Source organism: Periophthalmus magnuspinnatus, chromosome 16 (genome assembly GCF_009829125.3).
Source record: "Periophthalmus magnuspinnatus isolate fPerMag1 chromosome 16, fPerMag1.2.pri, whole genome shotgun sequence".
Taxonomy (NCBI): Eukaryota; Metazoa; Chordata; class Actinopteri; order Gobiiformes; family Gobiidae; genus Periophthalmus; species Periophthalmus magnuspinnatus.
Genome location: NC_047141.1, coordinates 23,495,882 through 23,508,741, shown reverse-complemented (window position 1 = coordinate 23,508,741; position 12,860 = coordinate 23,495,882). Strand labels below are relative to the sequence as shown.

General features: G+C 41.0%; 4 protein-coding genes across 6 annotated transcripts; 1 reads left to right on the top strand and 3 right to left on the bottom strand.

Annotated features, from left to right (window-relative positions):
• The first annotated feature begins 475 nt into the window (after nucleotides 1-475).
• Nucleotides 476-1,456, top strand: nr0b2a (nuclear receptor subfamily 0, group B, member 2a). The gene is made up of 2 exons (XM_033980961.2): nucleotides 476-1,023; nucleotides 1,111-1,456. Exons 1-2 carry the CDS (start codon nucleotides 495-497, stop codon nucleotides 1,368-1,370), a joined length of 789 nt encoding a protein of 262 aa, XP_033836852.1. The 5' UTR covers nucleotides 476-494; the 3' UTR covers nucleotides 1,371-1,456.
• Nucleotides 1,457-2,298: 842 nt separating this feature from the next.
• On the bottom strand, nucleotides 2,299-7,242 carry kdf1a (keratinocyte differentiation factor 1a). 2 transcript variants are annotated; one of them, XM_033981677.2, is made up of 4 exons: nucleotides 6,859-7,242; nucleotides 5,512-6,569; nucleotides 4,818-4,892; nucleotides 2,299-3,286 (listed from the first exon to the last, which is right to left on the bottom strand). In XM_033981677.2, exons 2-4 carry the CDS (start codon nucleotides 6,548-6,550, stop codon nucleotides 3,204-3,206), a joined length of 1,197 nt encoding a protein of 398 aa, XP_033837568.1. In that variant the 5' UTR covers nucleotides 6,551-6,569; nucleotides 6,859-7,242; the 3' UTR covers nucleotides 2,299-3,203. The 2 variants fall into 2 exon arrangements, with proteins under 2 accessions (XP_033837568.1, XP_033837572.1); XM_033981681.2 differs by having other exon boundaries at nucleotides 2,753-3,286; nucleotides 7,077-7,217.
• A 774-nt stretch (nucleotides 7,243-8,016) lies between these two features.
• Nucleotides 8,017-9,435, bottom strand: LOC117383961 (trophoblast glycoprotein-like). Its single transcript, XM_033981212.2, has 2 exons — nucleotides 9,136-9,435; nucleotides 8,017-8,992 (listed from the first exon to the last, which is right to left on the bottom strand). The coding sequence occupies exons 1-2, from the start codon at nucleotides 9,414-9,416 to the stop codon at nucleotides 8,017-8,019; spliced, it is 1,257 nt and encodes a 418-aa protein (XP_033837103.1). The 5' UTR covers nucleotides 9,417-9,435.
• Nucleotides 9,436-9,867: 432 nt separating this feature from the next.
• Nucleotides 9,868-12,764, bottom strand: LOC117383921 (transmembrane protein 222-like). 2 transcript variants are annotated; one of them, XM_055227825.1, is made up of 7 exons: nucleotides 12,607-12,764; nucleotides 12,312-12,396; nucleotides 12,102-12,133; nucleotides 11,907-12,003; nucleotides 11,679-11,809; nucleotides 10,375-10,484; nucleotides 9,868-10,050 (listed from the first exon to the last, which is right to left on the bottom strand). In XM_055227825.1, exons 1-6 carry the CDS (start codon nucleotides 12,723-12,725, stop codon nucleotides 10,397-10,399), a joined length of 552 nt encoding a protein of 183 aa, XP_055083800.1. In that variant the 5' UTR covers nucleotides 12,726-12,764; the 3' UTR covers nucleotides 9,868-10,050; nucleotides 10,375-10,396. The 2 variants fall into 2 exon arrangements, with proteins under 2 accessions (XP_055083800.1, XP_033837061.1); XM_033981170.2 differs by lacking the exon at nucleotides 9,868-10,050 and having other exon boundaries at nucleotides 10,318-10,484.
• Nucleotides 12,765-12,860: the final 96 nt, after the last annotated feature.

Genomic DNA, 12,860 nt, shown 5'->3' with positions numbered 1-12,860 from the left:
TAAACTTTTAAAGATACCTATAAAGTAAAACAATACAGGTCGTGGACTCACCTCTATTGAACAGAATACGGTGCCTTTTAAAGCCACAAATGACACACATGACAAGGGTTTAACTTGCAGGTCATTGCCCTGTACACCTTGGCCTCTCTACAGCTTTCCAGGTGTGAGTTGGCATCGTGCATCTGTGCATGGATGCACCTAAGGTCGAGTCCCGAGTCCTTGGTAGCTTGGTACGGCTTGGGTTAATAATGCTTACTGGTAGATAAGGCCCCACCCTTTTGATACAGGCATTACTCCAGCAGTGTCTTTTCATTGAGAAAACCTTATCTCGTTCCCAGGGTTGTTCCATCTGTCACCTGGCAGAGCACATGGTTGTTTTTCACTCTGGTGTATTGACAAGTCAAGGTCCAGTAGGCTGGGCGGGAGGCCTTATAAATACAGGCCACTGCTGTGACGGGGTAAGCATTCACCTGACGGACCTGTACAGTATTAGAATGGACTGCAGATGCCACAGCTCGGGCAATTGTGATAGGCTTTCTAATCCTATCCTTTTCAATATACTTAGCCAAATGGACCATAGCAGGCCTCATGAAAACAGCTACAGTTCAGTCTCTCACAGATGTACCTGTGAGATGCGGCGAACGGTAGGACTCAAAAGGCCATCTGAGGTCTGCAAAGAAGCCTCCGTTGTACTGGTAAAAACTGTTCACTTCATGAAGAATCTACCTGCGTTTAACCAGCTCCCCCCAAAAGACCAGTACCTGCTGCTAAAAAACTGCTGGGCTCCTCTCTTCATCCTGGGATTGGCTCAGGAGCATGTAGACTTTGATGTGATGGACACACCAGCCGACAGCATGCTGAAGAAGATCCTTCTGAACAGACAACAGGGCCCTGACACAGACAGGGAGCAGCCCACTATGGCTGGGGTCAGCAAACTTAAGTATTGCTTGAAAAAGTTCTGGAGCCTGGATTTGAGCCCAAAGGAATATGCATACCTTAAAGGAACTACGATATTTAACCCTGGTAAGAAGAAGTTACATTAGACCTACATATTAGACCTACATATTGTTATACCTTATGTACATTTTCTCAAACTGTTGCATTCCACAGATGTCCCAGACCTGAAAGCAGGCTTGTTTGTAGAGGGGCTGCAGCAGGAGGCCCAGCACGCCCTGAGTGAAGTGGTGCAGCTGCTGCACTCAGGGGACAGGGGGCGCTTTGCTCAGATCCTGCTCACAGCCTCCTCTCTGCAGAGCATCACACCAGGCTTCCTCACTGAACTCTTCTTCAGGCCTGTGATTGGCCCTGCAGACCTGCTGGAGCTTATGGTGGACATGCTCTTCAAGGACTCTATAGACTCATGGTCTTAGGCCTTTCTTTATCTGAGAAATTACTTTTCCGCTGTAACTCTTGTATACTGATATTTTTGTACCCTGAATGTGCATTTGTTTAAATAAATATATTTTTGTATTTACTCTGACTTTATTTAAAATTATTTTTTGTATTTAATAATTTCAATTTATTTTAAATGACAGGATATTTTTCTCTTGACAAATTTCAGTTGAAATGTTTACTACTATTGTAATGCTTGTTGTTGATGACTCATGTTTACAAAAGCACATATTATATGCTTACTATATATATATATATATATATATATATGGTATGAATAACCTATTGTGATTATTGTGCACATGTGTGTATGTAAGAAATTACATCTTTTTGATAAAGTACTATACATCTTATATTCAGAGCTCCCCCAAAACTCTCCCTAGGGTATGGGTATTCTCAACGCCCTTTTAAATAGTAAGTTGCCCAATGTTCCAGTAGTTACTCAGTGCTCTGTCTCCCTCTGATGGCAACATTATACTTTGGGAGGATATCCTAAAACAGTACTTGAACCTAAATGTATCATAATTTCAATAAATATATTGCTATCCTGTATGGCGACCAGATTCAGAGTATAATGCAGTTAAAATGGGTGACGCTGAAATGAAAAGACAGGGTTACTGTAAAAAGCTGTTTCAGTGTTTTCAGAAGAGCGGCAGTGAATTGGCCTGAGACTGTGGTATGTCAGTTGTGAAATGTTCAGCCTTAACATGACACCTCATACAGGTAAAACAGGAATGTGGTGGTGGAGGCAGTGCCGGAGGAAATGGGGTTACACAGGGCAAACACCCATGCAATGTTTACTAAAGAATTTACATTAACAGCACAACACCAAACTGTGCCAGTGGTCTTCATGCTACAGTCTATAAATTGAGATAAAATCATAATAAGTTAAGTAATGCATGATTTACATATTACTTTGCAGTTTATGTAGTTGGTTAAGTCAAAAGGAACAGATATACACAACATGCATACAGTCAGTCCAAAATTTTTAATAACCTAATCTTTCCTTTTCCATTAAAAGACAAAGACAGCACTTGGATTTTATTTCCTTTTTGTCAGAACCAACCAAACCGGTTCCCACCATGGCTGTGAGCGGAAAAAGCCTGCCTGGTAACACAGTGACCTCAGGGAGATGAGCTAAACGACAATAACGCACAAGATGGAGAAAAACATCTAGACTGAATGATTTCGATTTCAAAGCAATAAGAATAATACTTTTTATAAAGCATGTGATGATAGCTTAAAATATATTCTAGATTTTAAAAAGCTTGTCTGAAAATGATGGAGTTACTGTATGTACTAGATGCCACCACATTGCAAAATAAAACATAAAAACTGAATAACAATAATCAAAAATTTATTTTAAAAAATTCATAACCGGCAACTCCATAAAAATGTGGCCATGTGGCACAAAGGCATAAAAACCCGAAGAGTAACATAGTTCCAATCTGTACATTTAAAATATGGCTTTACTAGCACATAATAAAAAGGAGTGTAAATGGCAATAGTCCACATATACAGTACATAAACAATGGCTTACATAAACAGTCGCACTGAAAAGAATGAGGACGGTTATGTTCTACCATCAGTTGAATCCTCCAGTTTGACAGTGACAACTCAATGTATGTCGAGTAGTCTACTTTTTATGAAAACAACATGGTGCACAAAAATACTAAGAAGTATACTTTGGCTTTCCTCCTTTTAAAGTAAAACATCTTTAGCCATCGGTGGAGTCACTCAACTCAACAGTCACTCAAAAGCAAAACCAGCATAAACATCACCAGAAACAAAAGTGCAGTTCTCTGTAACAATTAGATGAGAAGCAAAGGAGCTCCCGAAGAATCCATCTCATGGTAGTACGGAGAGTAGGCTGTGGCAGTGCTGGAGGAATAGGCTGTAGACAAAAACATAACATTAATGGTACACACTTGCATATACATCACGTCAAAATTGGTACTAAACATGGAACTAAACTTGGACTAGACCAGAACTAAAATTAGAACAAGACCAAGTCTACATCCTGTCTAAGCTATACTCAAAGCAAGTGTGAACAGACCCTCCAATCTCAATGCACACAAATCAAGGTTGTCCAATTTTCAACAAGTAACCAAGCATTTGGGGGGAAAAAAGACCAAAAAGAGCAATTAAGTAAACCTTGGGTGACACCACTGAACAAAATGCATTTATTTAACATAATTAAAAGTAACAAGTGTTGATTTTTTTTTTTCTATCCCAATGTCAGTACTCAACCAGTAGTATGACAGTCCATGAGAAAAAATATAGCAGATCAAGTTCAAGGATCTTGACTGTAAATTGAAAACCAAAAATTCAAACCCTTAATTGCAAAAGAACATTATACGTTTCTCATCTTTTTATTCATAATCAGCACTTTTTGCAGTCTTTAAATTATTATTTTTTTTCTATATACTCATTTTACTCTACTAATACAAGCCTATGCATTGCATTATGTTTAGAAATCTAAAGTAATCTAAATCTAAAGTTTAAAAATGCATGTGCAGGTTTTACACAAAATAGGACAAAATAGTAGCTGTGTACACACTATAGTACCTAAATAGTTCAGGCTTTGCAATTTGAGTGGTCACAGTTGACGAATAGCAAAGCCTGGTGCATCAGCTCTACAAGTTCCCAAGTCGTTATTTAAAAGTTATTGAAGTACAATGACATGCTCCTCATTCAAAACATGTAAGCAGACACCATCCCTTTTTAACAAGCCCTGCACAGAGTAACAAAGAAGGAGGCTGCAGCATTGGTAATCCATCCGTAACCCAAGTTTGTTTGGTAAAATCACATAAAAACCAACAGGACAATATATAGTACGGATTTAATGCGATGTGAAGCAGGAGGTGTAGCATGACCACTCTGGCTGCACGGAAAATCAAGGGGCAGTGATAGGTGGGTGTAAGGTGGCAGGAGATGGGAGGAGGGCCACTAATGAACGAGGGATGGAAATATGCAAAGAAAAGATAGGAATGCAGGACTTTCTCTGCAAAAGAGTGCTATGACATAGTGGAAAGCAGAGGAGGAGGTGAGAAAAAGCCCCAAGCTACAACAGCACACAAAAGACACCTGCTCACAAGGATGGTATTTATACCTCAATGACCGGGGGAAATACGCAGAGGAACCCGAGAAGCCCAATCATTAGAGTTTTGGCGCTAATAACCAGTATTAAGTCATTCAAGCTTTAATTGTTAAATTTGTTGTTCTGGCACACAAATACACAAAAGAAAGTTTGTCAATACACAAAAAAAATGTTGGTCTTGACTAGAATTTTTAATTATTTTCCTTACGTCATAGCTTGTTAAATACAGGTTTACATTTGTTTTATTTGCATTAGTTACAGTTTTATTCAACGTTAAATTATAGGGCTGACAAGTGTATGCAGTTACTGGAAAATCTTCACTTACTTTTCCCACTGTAATGCCTCATTTTCCTGGCCAGCTCGTCTGATGGCGTCTCTTCTGAAACTTTCACCTCTGGAACTGTGTGCAGAAGAACAACAGATCAAATAAGGACAAACCCCTGAAAAGACATTTTTAAATAAATGCACCCCCACTCCTCCTGTACACTGGACAAAGTGTGTCAATGTCAGTCCTACGTCCTGACAAATGTAAACTTGTACCAACTTGCCTGAGATTAACCAACCACTATTGGGTCACTTCAGATTGCTAGGCCTAAAACTATGAGCAGAACAAAAGATGATTCATTAGAAGATCATATGAAGATATATTTAGCATGGTTCAGTTGAAAATCAGGGACAATTTCATTCATAACTATTAAAATTCTTTTTATCATTTTGGTGATCAGATTTACTGACCTCAAAAGTGTTTTTCATAATCATGGCGCATTTTAACTTTAAAAGGAAACGAGAACTAAAGGGTAAAAAAGGTACAAAACTTCTGTTACAAGTCCTCTACATCAAACGATTTTTTTAATGCTATGGTAATTTAATGAGGGAACAAAAAATCATCAGACTTGTAAATTTAGTGAACCAGCTTGGGATATGGGACAGACAGCCTAAAACTTGGACTGTCATGTTTAAATAGGAATGCCTGCCTGAGCTTACTTGTGTGTGTTTGTGTGCGTTTGTGAACTGCTTACAGTCGCTGCTGAAGGTATTGGTCATGGTCTCGTTGCCGCTGTCTGGGAGGGTGCCATCATGCCCTGTTCGCCCGTTTGTGCGTTGTCCCGAGGAGGATGGGTGGCTTTTGTTCCTTTTGCCCTTTCGTGTGCTGATTCGAATGACACCGTGCACTAGTTTGCATTCAGCCTCCTGCTCCTCCAGATTATAGTCCTGTGCAATGCTGTAGATGAGCTCACTAATCTCATTGGTTTTGCGGGAGAATGAGGAGTCAGAGGTGCATTTGGCAAGTTGGTCAATTTGGTGCAGGGCGTACAGTTCTAGCAGCTTTTTGGTGATGAGGGAGTCTATGTCTGTGCCTGTGTCACTTGGGTTGTCCAAGTCAAACTCATCGAAAAGGCTTGTGTTGCTTACTGGCCGCTGGCTGTCACCTTTACCAGGCACACGGTTCCTTTTTGATGCTGAAACAGGGTACTTTACTTTCTGCCCTGCTATGTGCACATCTGGATATCGGAAGCTGTCAAAAGTGGGAAGCTTAGCCACTTTGGGCTTGCTGTTCTCCAAAGGCATGCCACAAGTGGGATTAGGAATAGCCATGCCATTAGGAGGGTGGGATTCTGTGTTGGGTTTAGGGTGGTCAGTGGAGCTCTCGTTAATAGGGAGGCATGGCTCACGGCTCCCATAAAAGCCACAAGTCAACACACAGCAGATGAGGGCTTTACAGCTGCTCCAGCCCACAGACGCACAGGAGCCACAGGCATGTCTACTGCTGCCTGCATTGTCTGCAGACCCGGGGATGAATCCAATGGTCTCTGATCCTCGGGCTGTCCCATTTCGCGGATGACCAGTGCTGCGGCCATATTTGCTGTCGTAGTGTCGGGAGTGGTCAGTGTGGTGGTCATGGCGATGGTCTCCATGGGGGTCTTTATAAGAGTCCTGGCTGCTCTCCCTGGAGATGGTGCGGGAGTGCCGGTGCTTGTCTGGTCTGGTGTTTTTGGAATGGCGAGAGGACTGGGGAGCCCCTGTGTAGTGGCCTGCCCCTGAACTGTGGCCAGGCATGGCTCAGAGTGCCTGGGACCTGTAACAAGGAGGAAAACGGCTTCAAATAGTTTGTTGCAACAGAGGCCTGCATTGTCAAACCATCATTCCAATGTTTAGGTGTAACCACCTCATTAGATTTTGGCCTATTATTTACACAGGTCAACAAAAGCACTCATTTGGGTTGGCTGAACACATACTTTGGTTCATTTTTGTCGTGCCAATGTAAATTTGGTTACAGTTGCTCAATTATGCAAAGAAACAAAGGTGCTGCCACTGGCCATTAAACAATGCGCTGTTTTCATTTAACTGCTAAATGTTTAACTTACCGCATATGAGAAAATTGTGCGTCGCTTTTATTGTCGTAAACGTCTCAACCAAACCGCGGAAGTCTCCAAGAGAAAACTAACCTCAACTGCGCTTCAAACCCGAAAAGAAAAGGCAGCCTATTTTGTCCACCGCCCACGGTTTTTCAAGTGCGTTTACTTCCACCAAAGACAGATTTGGACAAATCAGCGGTGAGGCCAGTGCGTCTTATTATCTTTACCGCCTTCATTCGCCTCCGTTCAGCTTTGAGCTCATTCTCTGCCTCGGACAATCGGTGAAGCGAGTCTCCCAATGTTTGGCTTTTACCTGCGGCTACAGCTAATCCGTGTTCTGTGCGGATCAGACATCCACCCACAGGTGAGCACCCTGTGACGTCAGGCAGCGCCACAGCAGCGTGCTCAGTCGTAGAATAAGAAGTGCAGGGCAGGCATTTCTCTCCAAACAGACAGTTAGGACAGAGTGGCAATTCAAGGTTTACTTTAAAATATTTACAAAGTTGAAATGTAAAAACACGATTGCAGACAATCATTTCATACTTTCATACTATTTATTATTAGTTGAGGATCTGTAAAGATAAAAAAAGTTCACATGAAATAGGTAAAGACAACGGAGGTGCACAGCTGCTATGCCAGGTGCGTTTTCCAAACAGTATCTTTCATACTGCCCTATTTCCCCTGTATAGAGACACTTAATCACACTCTCAATTGAAACAGCAGTGGCACCTGGAGCAAATAAATCAGTAGTAAAGGGGCTCTTCGGTTTGCACCACAAAGAAGAACAGGTAGGCTATATACACAGGCTATAATATCCGTATAGCTGCTTTTCAAACCTTTTCCTGTTTGTGCTCTTACAGTCATGTAATAGTCCTCGTAGAACTACACATACAAGTGGCACGTGTTTGTTGGTAATTAGGCTAACCTTTATTGGACAATAACATTTAAGATGCTGACACAGAATCTGGATCTATTCCTACTCACTACTCTGAATTACATTTCGTACAAAGATCTACAAAACAAATCTATGCCCACAATCTATTTTTTCATGTATTCTACATTGTGACTTTGCAGTAACGTAAGTAATTTTCTGGCTGTATACATTGCAGAAATTAGCCTATATAAAAATGCTGTACATGCACAATTTATATCAGCACATAATGTACGTTACAGATGTTCACAGCTGAGAGCTGTCACCTTCTTAACCTGTGTGTCTGTGGGCTCCTGGTCAATGCAGGTGTCACTCGGCAGCTGCTGTGACAGACCAAAGTGTCCTGGGACTCTGGTGCTCCCACTCTCAGCAGAAATAGAGCCAGAAGTGCGCCGAGGATCTGTGTCAATCTCATATCTGTAGTGGTATCCCTCCAGGACGTCCCGACACGCATCTCTCATCTCTATGATCCACTTTTTCATGCCTTTGCGGTTGAGGTAAAGCACAAAGAGGAAGACCATGCCCACAAAGCCAAGCACAAGCCCTAAAAACACATAGGATGTTTGCAGAGACAGGTCTGTGACCTCTCCTTGGACAGGAGCAACGCAGCCAATGGCTTCTACCCCCAGACCACGGAGCCGGGCATTAAGCAGCTTCTTTGGTGAAGCGCACCTCACACTTTCTACATCAATGTCCGCTTTTGAGTCATTCAGCCAGGAAACAAATGCACGGATCTCACAGGAGCAGCTGTAAGGATTGTCTCCAAGAAGCATCCGGATGTCTCCAAGCCTGCCCAACTCCTGAAGTGCATCCTCTCGAAATGTCCTGAAAGCATTGTTCCCCAGGTCCAGCAGCTCCAAATGACTCATGCCTGAAAAGGTTCCAGTGTAGACCACCACCAGGGAGTTGTTTCTGAGGTAAAGCTGCTGCAGGTTTGGCAGGTGAGCGAACATTCCGGGTGGAAGCAGAGCCAAGTTGTTTCCTGAAAGGTCAAGTCGGAGGAGCCCCCTGAGGCCGCCCCATCTCAGGGCAGTTGTGAGGTCAGTTAAGGCGCTGGTGTTGTACAGAGCACGGCTGAGGTTGAGCTCTTGGAGGGGGCTGCCGGGGATGCTCAGAGCCTCTGGGTGGAGCAGAGCCAGCTGGTTCCCGCTGAGATCCAGAAAACAGAGGTTGATGAGGGCAGAGAAGCTGTGGGATGCCATCTCGGAAATCCTGAAAAAACAATGAATGTGTAGGTATATTATGTATTACTTAAAAACAATACATAAAAACATACCTACTAAATGTAATAAACACAACTTACAGAAGTTACAAAATATGATTCTGTGAACAAATACAAATAAAATATACATTACCCATTATTGTTTAAAATTATGTTGGTGACATTGTCTAGCTCTGTGAATGAATCTGACTCAATTCGTTGCAAATTATTCCCAGTGATGATGATGGTCCTTGCATATCCAGGAATACTTCGAGGCAATGTTAATAGATCTGCTGAAATACATTTAACTGTACGAGTGAGGGCAAAACACTCGCAGCCTAATGGACAGTCCAGGCACTGACCAGGTCCACAAAGTAGAATTCCCAAAAATACAAAAAACACAAAAACGTACATCTTTAAATCAGACAAAATCATATTTAGTCCACTATTTACAAACCAACTGATAATTAATGATACGGTTACACGTTTCTAAGAGCCAACATAGAAAAGAGCTCTCTAGAAACAGTCTCTCCTCATCTGCTGCACTCAGGGAATAAAGGATCCCGTAAATTGATGGTGGTTCATATCACGCAGAATCTCCTGGATGAAAAAGGTGTGTGGTTCCCTTAAAGGTACAGAGGACAATTAGGGCGAGTGCAGCCACTATCTGACACTCACCACATATTGCAGAAATTTGGTGGTTAATTTTACATAGTTTTACATAATCATTAGAATATTCATATGATCAAATAACAAACACATATGAATACATTATTACATAACCCTACATCAGACACAATAATGCACAAATCCATTCTCATACATGTTAGGAGGTGTTTATTTAATTAATAGTATTTCTTAACTTGTAAATATATTTTACGCCCTGTACTGTACTGGGCGTATACTGTAATATACATACGGACCCATATAATTTTCATCTTTGGTAGCCAGTCAAATTGCCACACAGGTAAATGATGAATTCTGAGTGAATCATCATGGGAGAATACATTAGCCACAATGTCAAACACATTCTTCACTGTCTTTTATTAATATGGAACTGGTAGCTGCACTGTAAAAAAAAAAAAAAAAAAAAAAGAAAAGAAAAAGTGATTTACTACATTTGTAATTGTACAAAAGTCCTCATTGCAGGCAGGACAATCATGGTAACTCACAAGAAATATAAACAAATACCAATTTAAAATTACAGATGTCAAACAAAATAAGAAAACATTTCACAGTATGTAAACAATATATGAAACGCACATTTTCTACCCACAAATAACTTTAGTGTGCTGTTAATTGGCCTCCCACAGAGCAATGTCAGTATGTACAAGTGCAGTCAAAACACTTTTATTGTCAGTATTGCAATAATGTATTTATCAACAATAATTACAGTCTTTGAGTCATGGCGCTCATTAGTGTAAGTTGAATGTCAGGATAAAAGTAGTGAGGACTCCACTGAGCATGATGAAAGGCAGCCAGGTCTTGAAAAATGCAGCCCAGCTGAATGAGAGAAAGGAGAATATATGTTAGTGTGGTCATGTACACCTCGAATGCCCTCTGTCTATATGCACACACAAGGACATAAGCAGTGTGGGCTGGTTTGTCTCCCTAGGGGGCCCAGCTCACACGTCCTGCCCATGTCCTACTGTCCTCTACAGCAGCCAGCGCAGGGAGCCCTGGCAGAGGGGTGACCTCCACACAGGGGGGGCGCTACTGTCATTGATGAATTATGCTGCTCACCTTCCCCTTAAAAAATCGTGTGCTGTGGGAATATATGTGCAGAGGCAGCACAAAGTGTGACGCCAGCTTTCTCTATGTGGGTCAGGGGAGAGTAATGAGGGGAATCTCTCAGCCATATGCCTCTGCATGTAGAAGCAGTGCAATCCTGGAAACTGTCTAGATCGGCAATCAAGATGTGTTTAGCCTGTTTGACTATAGTAATTATAGTAAAGTGTACCTTATAGGATGATTTCGGCACAATGACGACATAAAATTGACTTGTGAACAATATGTCTACAACTCTTAAGAGATTGTTGTATTATGATTCAGTGCTGTTCAGTTAATGCTACTTTAATCTCAAATACAGTCACAATTGAGTCTATTTTCCTCAGCCATATGTTCTATTGGTCAGCATCTCTCGTGCTGTCAGTCAACAACAGGTGGATTTAGCCAGTTAAAATAATGTGCCAGACTTTTGGTGAAACACTATTTGTATGTGTGAGAAAAAAAAAAAAAAATATCATAGTGACTTAAGCTCCAAGAAAATTACACATTAGTTTTCTTTTAATTTCTTTTATTTTAATATCATTGATTTTCTTGTAATAGTATTTCTTTGTAATGCACAAGACTACAGGAATGATGATTCATACATGGATTTGATTCTCTGAACTAGCTGCATTTTTTTAGAAAATTTGATTGCACTGAAAAGCATAGGTGTGGTTAGGGAAGAATTTTCTCCATTGAAATGAGAATAAAACAGAATACATTTTATTTAGTGATTGCATTATCAGATTTTGGTTGATTATCATCCAAGTTAAAATCGACTGTAAGACACCTTGGGGTAATTTTTGGGTCTACAAATAATGATTGACTGATTGATTTTAAGATCATTCACAAGATTACAGAGGGCAAAACAAGACCGTAATGTCCCATCTTGTGTTTGACGGTGCGATTGGGTGAGATTATTTGGTTTACCTCACATGTTTCCCATGAACCAGAGACAGCGCACACAGGTTCATCATGTTCCAGGATGTGCTGTTATCGTAGCGCATCAGGTTCAGAGCCATTGCAACATGAGAATGACAGTTATCAAAGCAAAGATTGTGCTTTGAGGAAAAATAAAAATAGATGGTTACATAGTATAATTTGTTGAACTGTTTTTATATTTACTTTTAGACTCTCTTTTGATTATTATGCTCTTACCGGCCTAGATTTGTACTCTTCTGATGCATCATGGACAGCTTTATCCCACGTAGCAGCACCGTTTCCACAGACCTTATCAACATCTAATTTCCAGTATCTACAATACAATTTTAGACACTTCAGTTAAAAGCAAATGTTGAACTGTTGTATGTACTAATGCACGAAAATAAGGTTTGATGTTGTTAATAAACATACTTTGTTGGCCTTCCAAACCCCATGTTGTCCTCCTGTAAAAGGAAATTTTAAAAAGTATTTTTGCTACATTTATTTTTAAGACGCTTTTGTTACTATGTCTTATCTTTAGTCGTACCATTATAGAACGTTTAAGACAAATTTACAAGACATTAAAGTGTGAATAGGGACTATAGTGTTAAATATGTCCAAACCTGCTGATAAAATACTCACTGATACATAATATGACCCTGCAAAATCCCGGATTACTCCAGTCGACGTGCATATGCCCATGTGACCAATGAAGGGAAGCACCCACCTGAGGGAGGCACCACAACAGAGTATGGGACAATCCTTTTATAGAGAACAATACAGCTCTAGCAGAGATGTCTTTACTCGTTTAACACGCAACAACAACTCAACACTACGATTGTAAAATGCAACGATGGACAAGTTGATCTAACCACGCACAGGCTATAAAACACCGAGTGGTTTAGCTAGCACAACCCAAGCACACTATGCGTCTTACGATAGCATGGGGATGGGGGTCCAAACGATGCAGTAAGGGTAACGGGTGTGTTTTCTGTCGCCTTTCAAAAAATCTCCGTGGTAGTTCATCATAATGTCCGTTTCATCCACCTCCGCCATCACTCTGCGATGACTGACGCACGGTTACGCAAGGATTTTACGCACAGCAAGTGCTACTTACGCCACAGCCGTGGCCCGTGGATCTGTGGTGTGACCCATATACAGTTTATGATGTGACCCCTTTGAATGTATACA

Bases quoted from the DNA above. Each gene is read 5' to 3' on its own strand.
- nr0b2a (XM_033980961.2), top strand. From the start codon at position 495: ATGGACTGCAGATGCCACAGCTCGGGCAATTGTGATAGGCTTTCTAAT. The intron at 1,024-1,110 runs GTAAGAAGAAGT...TGCATTCCACAG, and splicing joins AACTACGATATTTAACCCTG to ATGTCCCAGACCTGAAAGCA.
- LOC117383921 (XM_055227825.1), bottom strand. From the start codon at position 12,725: ATGGCGGAGGTGGATGAAACGGACATTATGATGAACTACCACGGAGAT. The intron at 12,134-12,311 runs GTGAGTATTTTA...TTCCTTTTACAG, and splicing joins CAGGGTCATATTATGTATCA to GAGGACAACATGGGGTTTGG. The intron at 10,485-11,678 runs GTAAACCAAATA...TCTCTCATTCAG, and splicing joins GTTCATGGGAAACATGTGAG to CTGGGCTGCATTTTTCAAGA.
- LOC117383961 (XM_033981212.2), bottom strand. From the start codon at position 9,416: ATGATTTTGTCTGATTTAAAGATGTACGTTTTTGTGTTTTTTGTATTT. The intron at 8,993-9,135 runs GTAATGTATATT...TTGTTTTTTCAG, and splicing joins ATAATTTTAAACAATAATGG to GATTTCCGAGATGGCATCCC.
- kdf1a (XM_033981677.2), bottom strand. From the start codon at position 6,550: ATGCCTGGCCACAGTTCAGGGGCAGGCCACTACACAGGGGCTCCCCAG. The intron at 4,893-5,511 runs GTAAGCAGTTCA...TTCTGCACACAG, and splicing joins CAATACCTTCAGCAGCGACT to TTCCAGAGGTGAAAGTTTCA. The intron at 3,287-4,817 runs GTAAGTGAAGAT...TTTTGTCTACAG, and splicing joins GAGGCATTACAGTGGGAAAA to CCTATTCCTCCAGCACTGCC.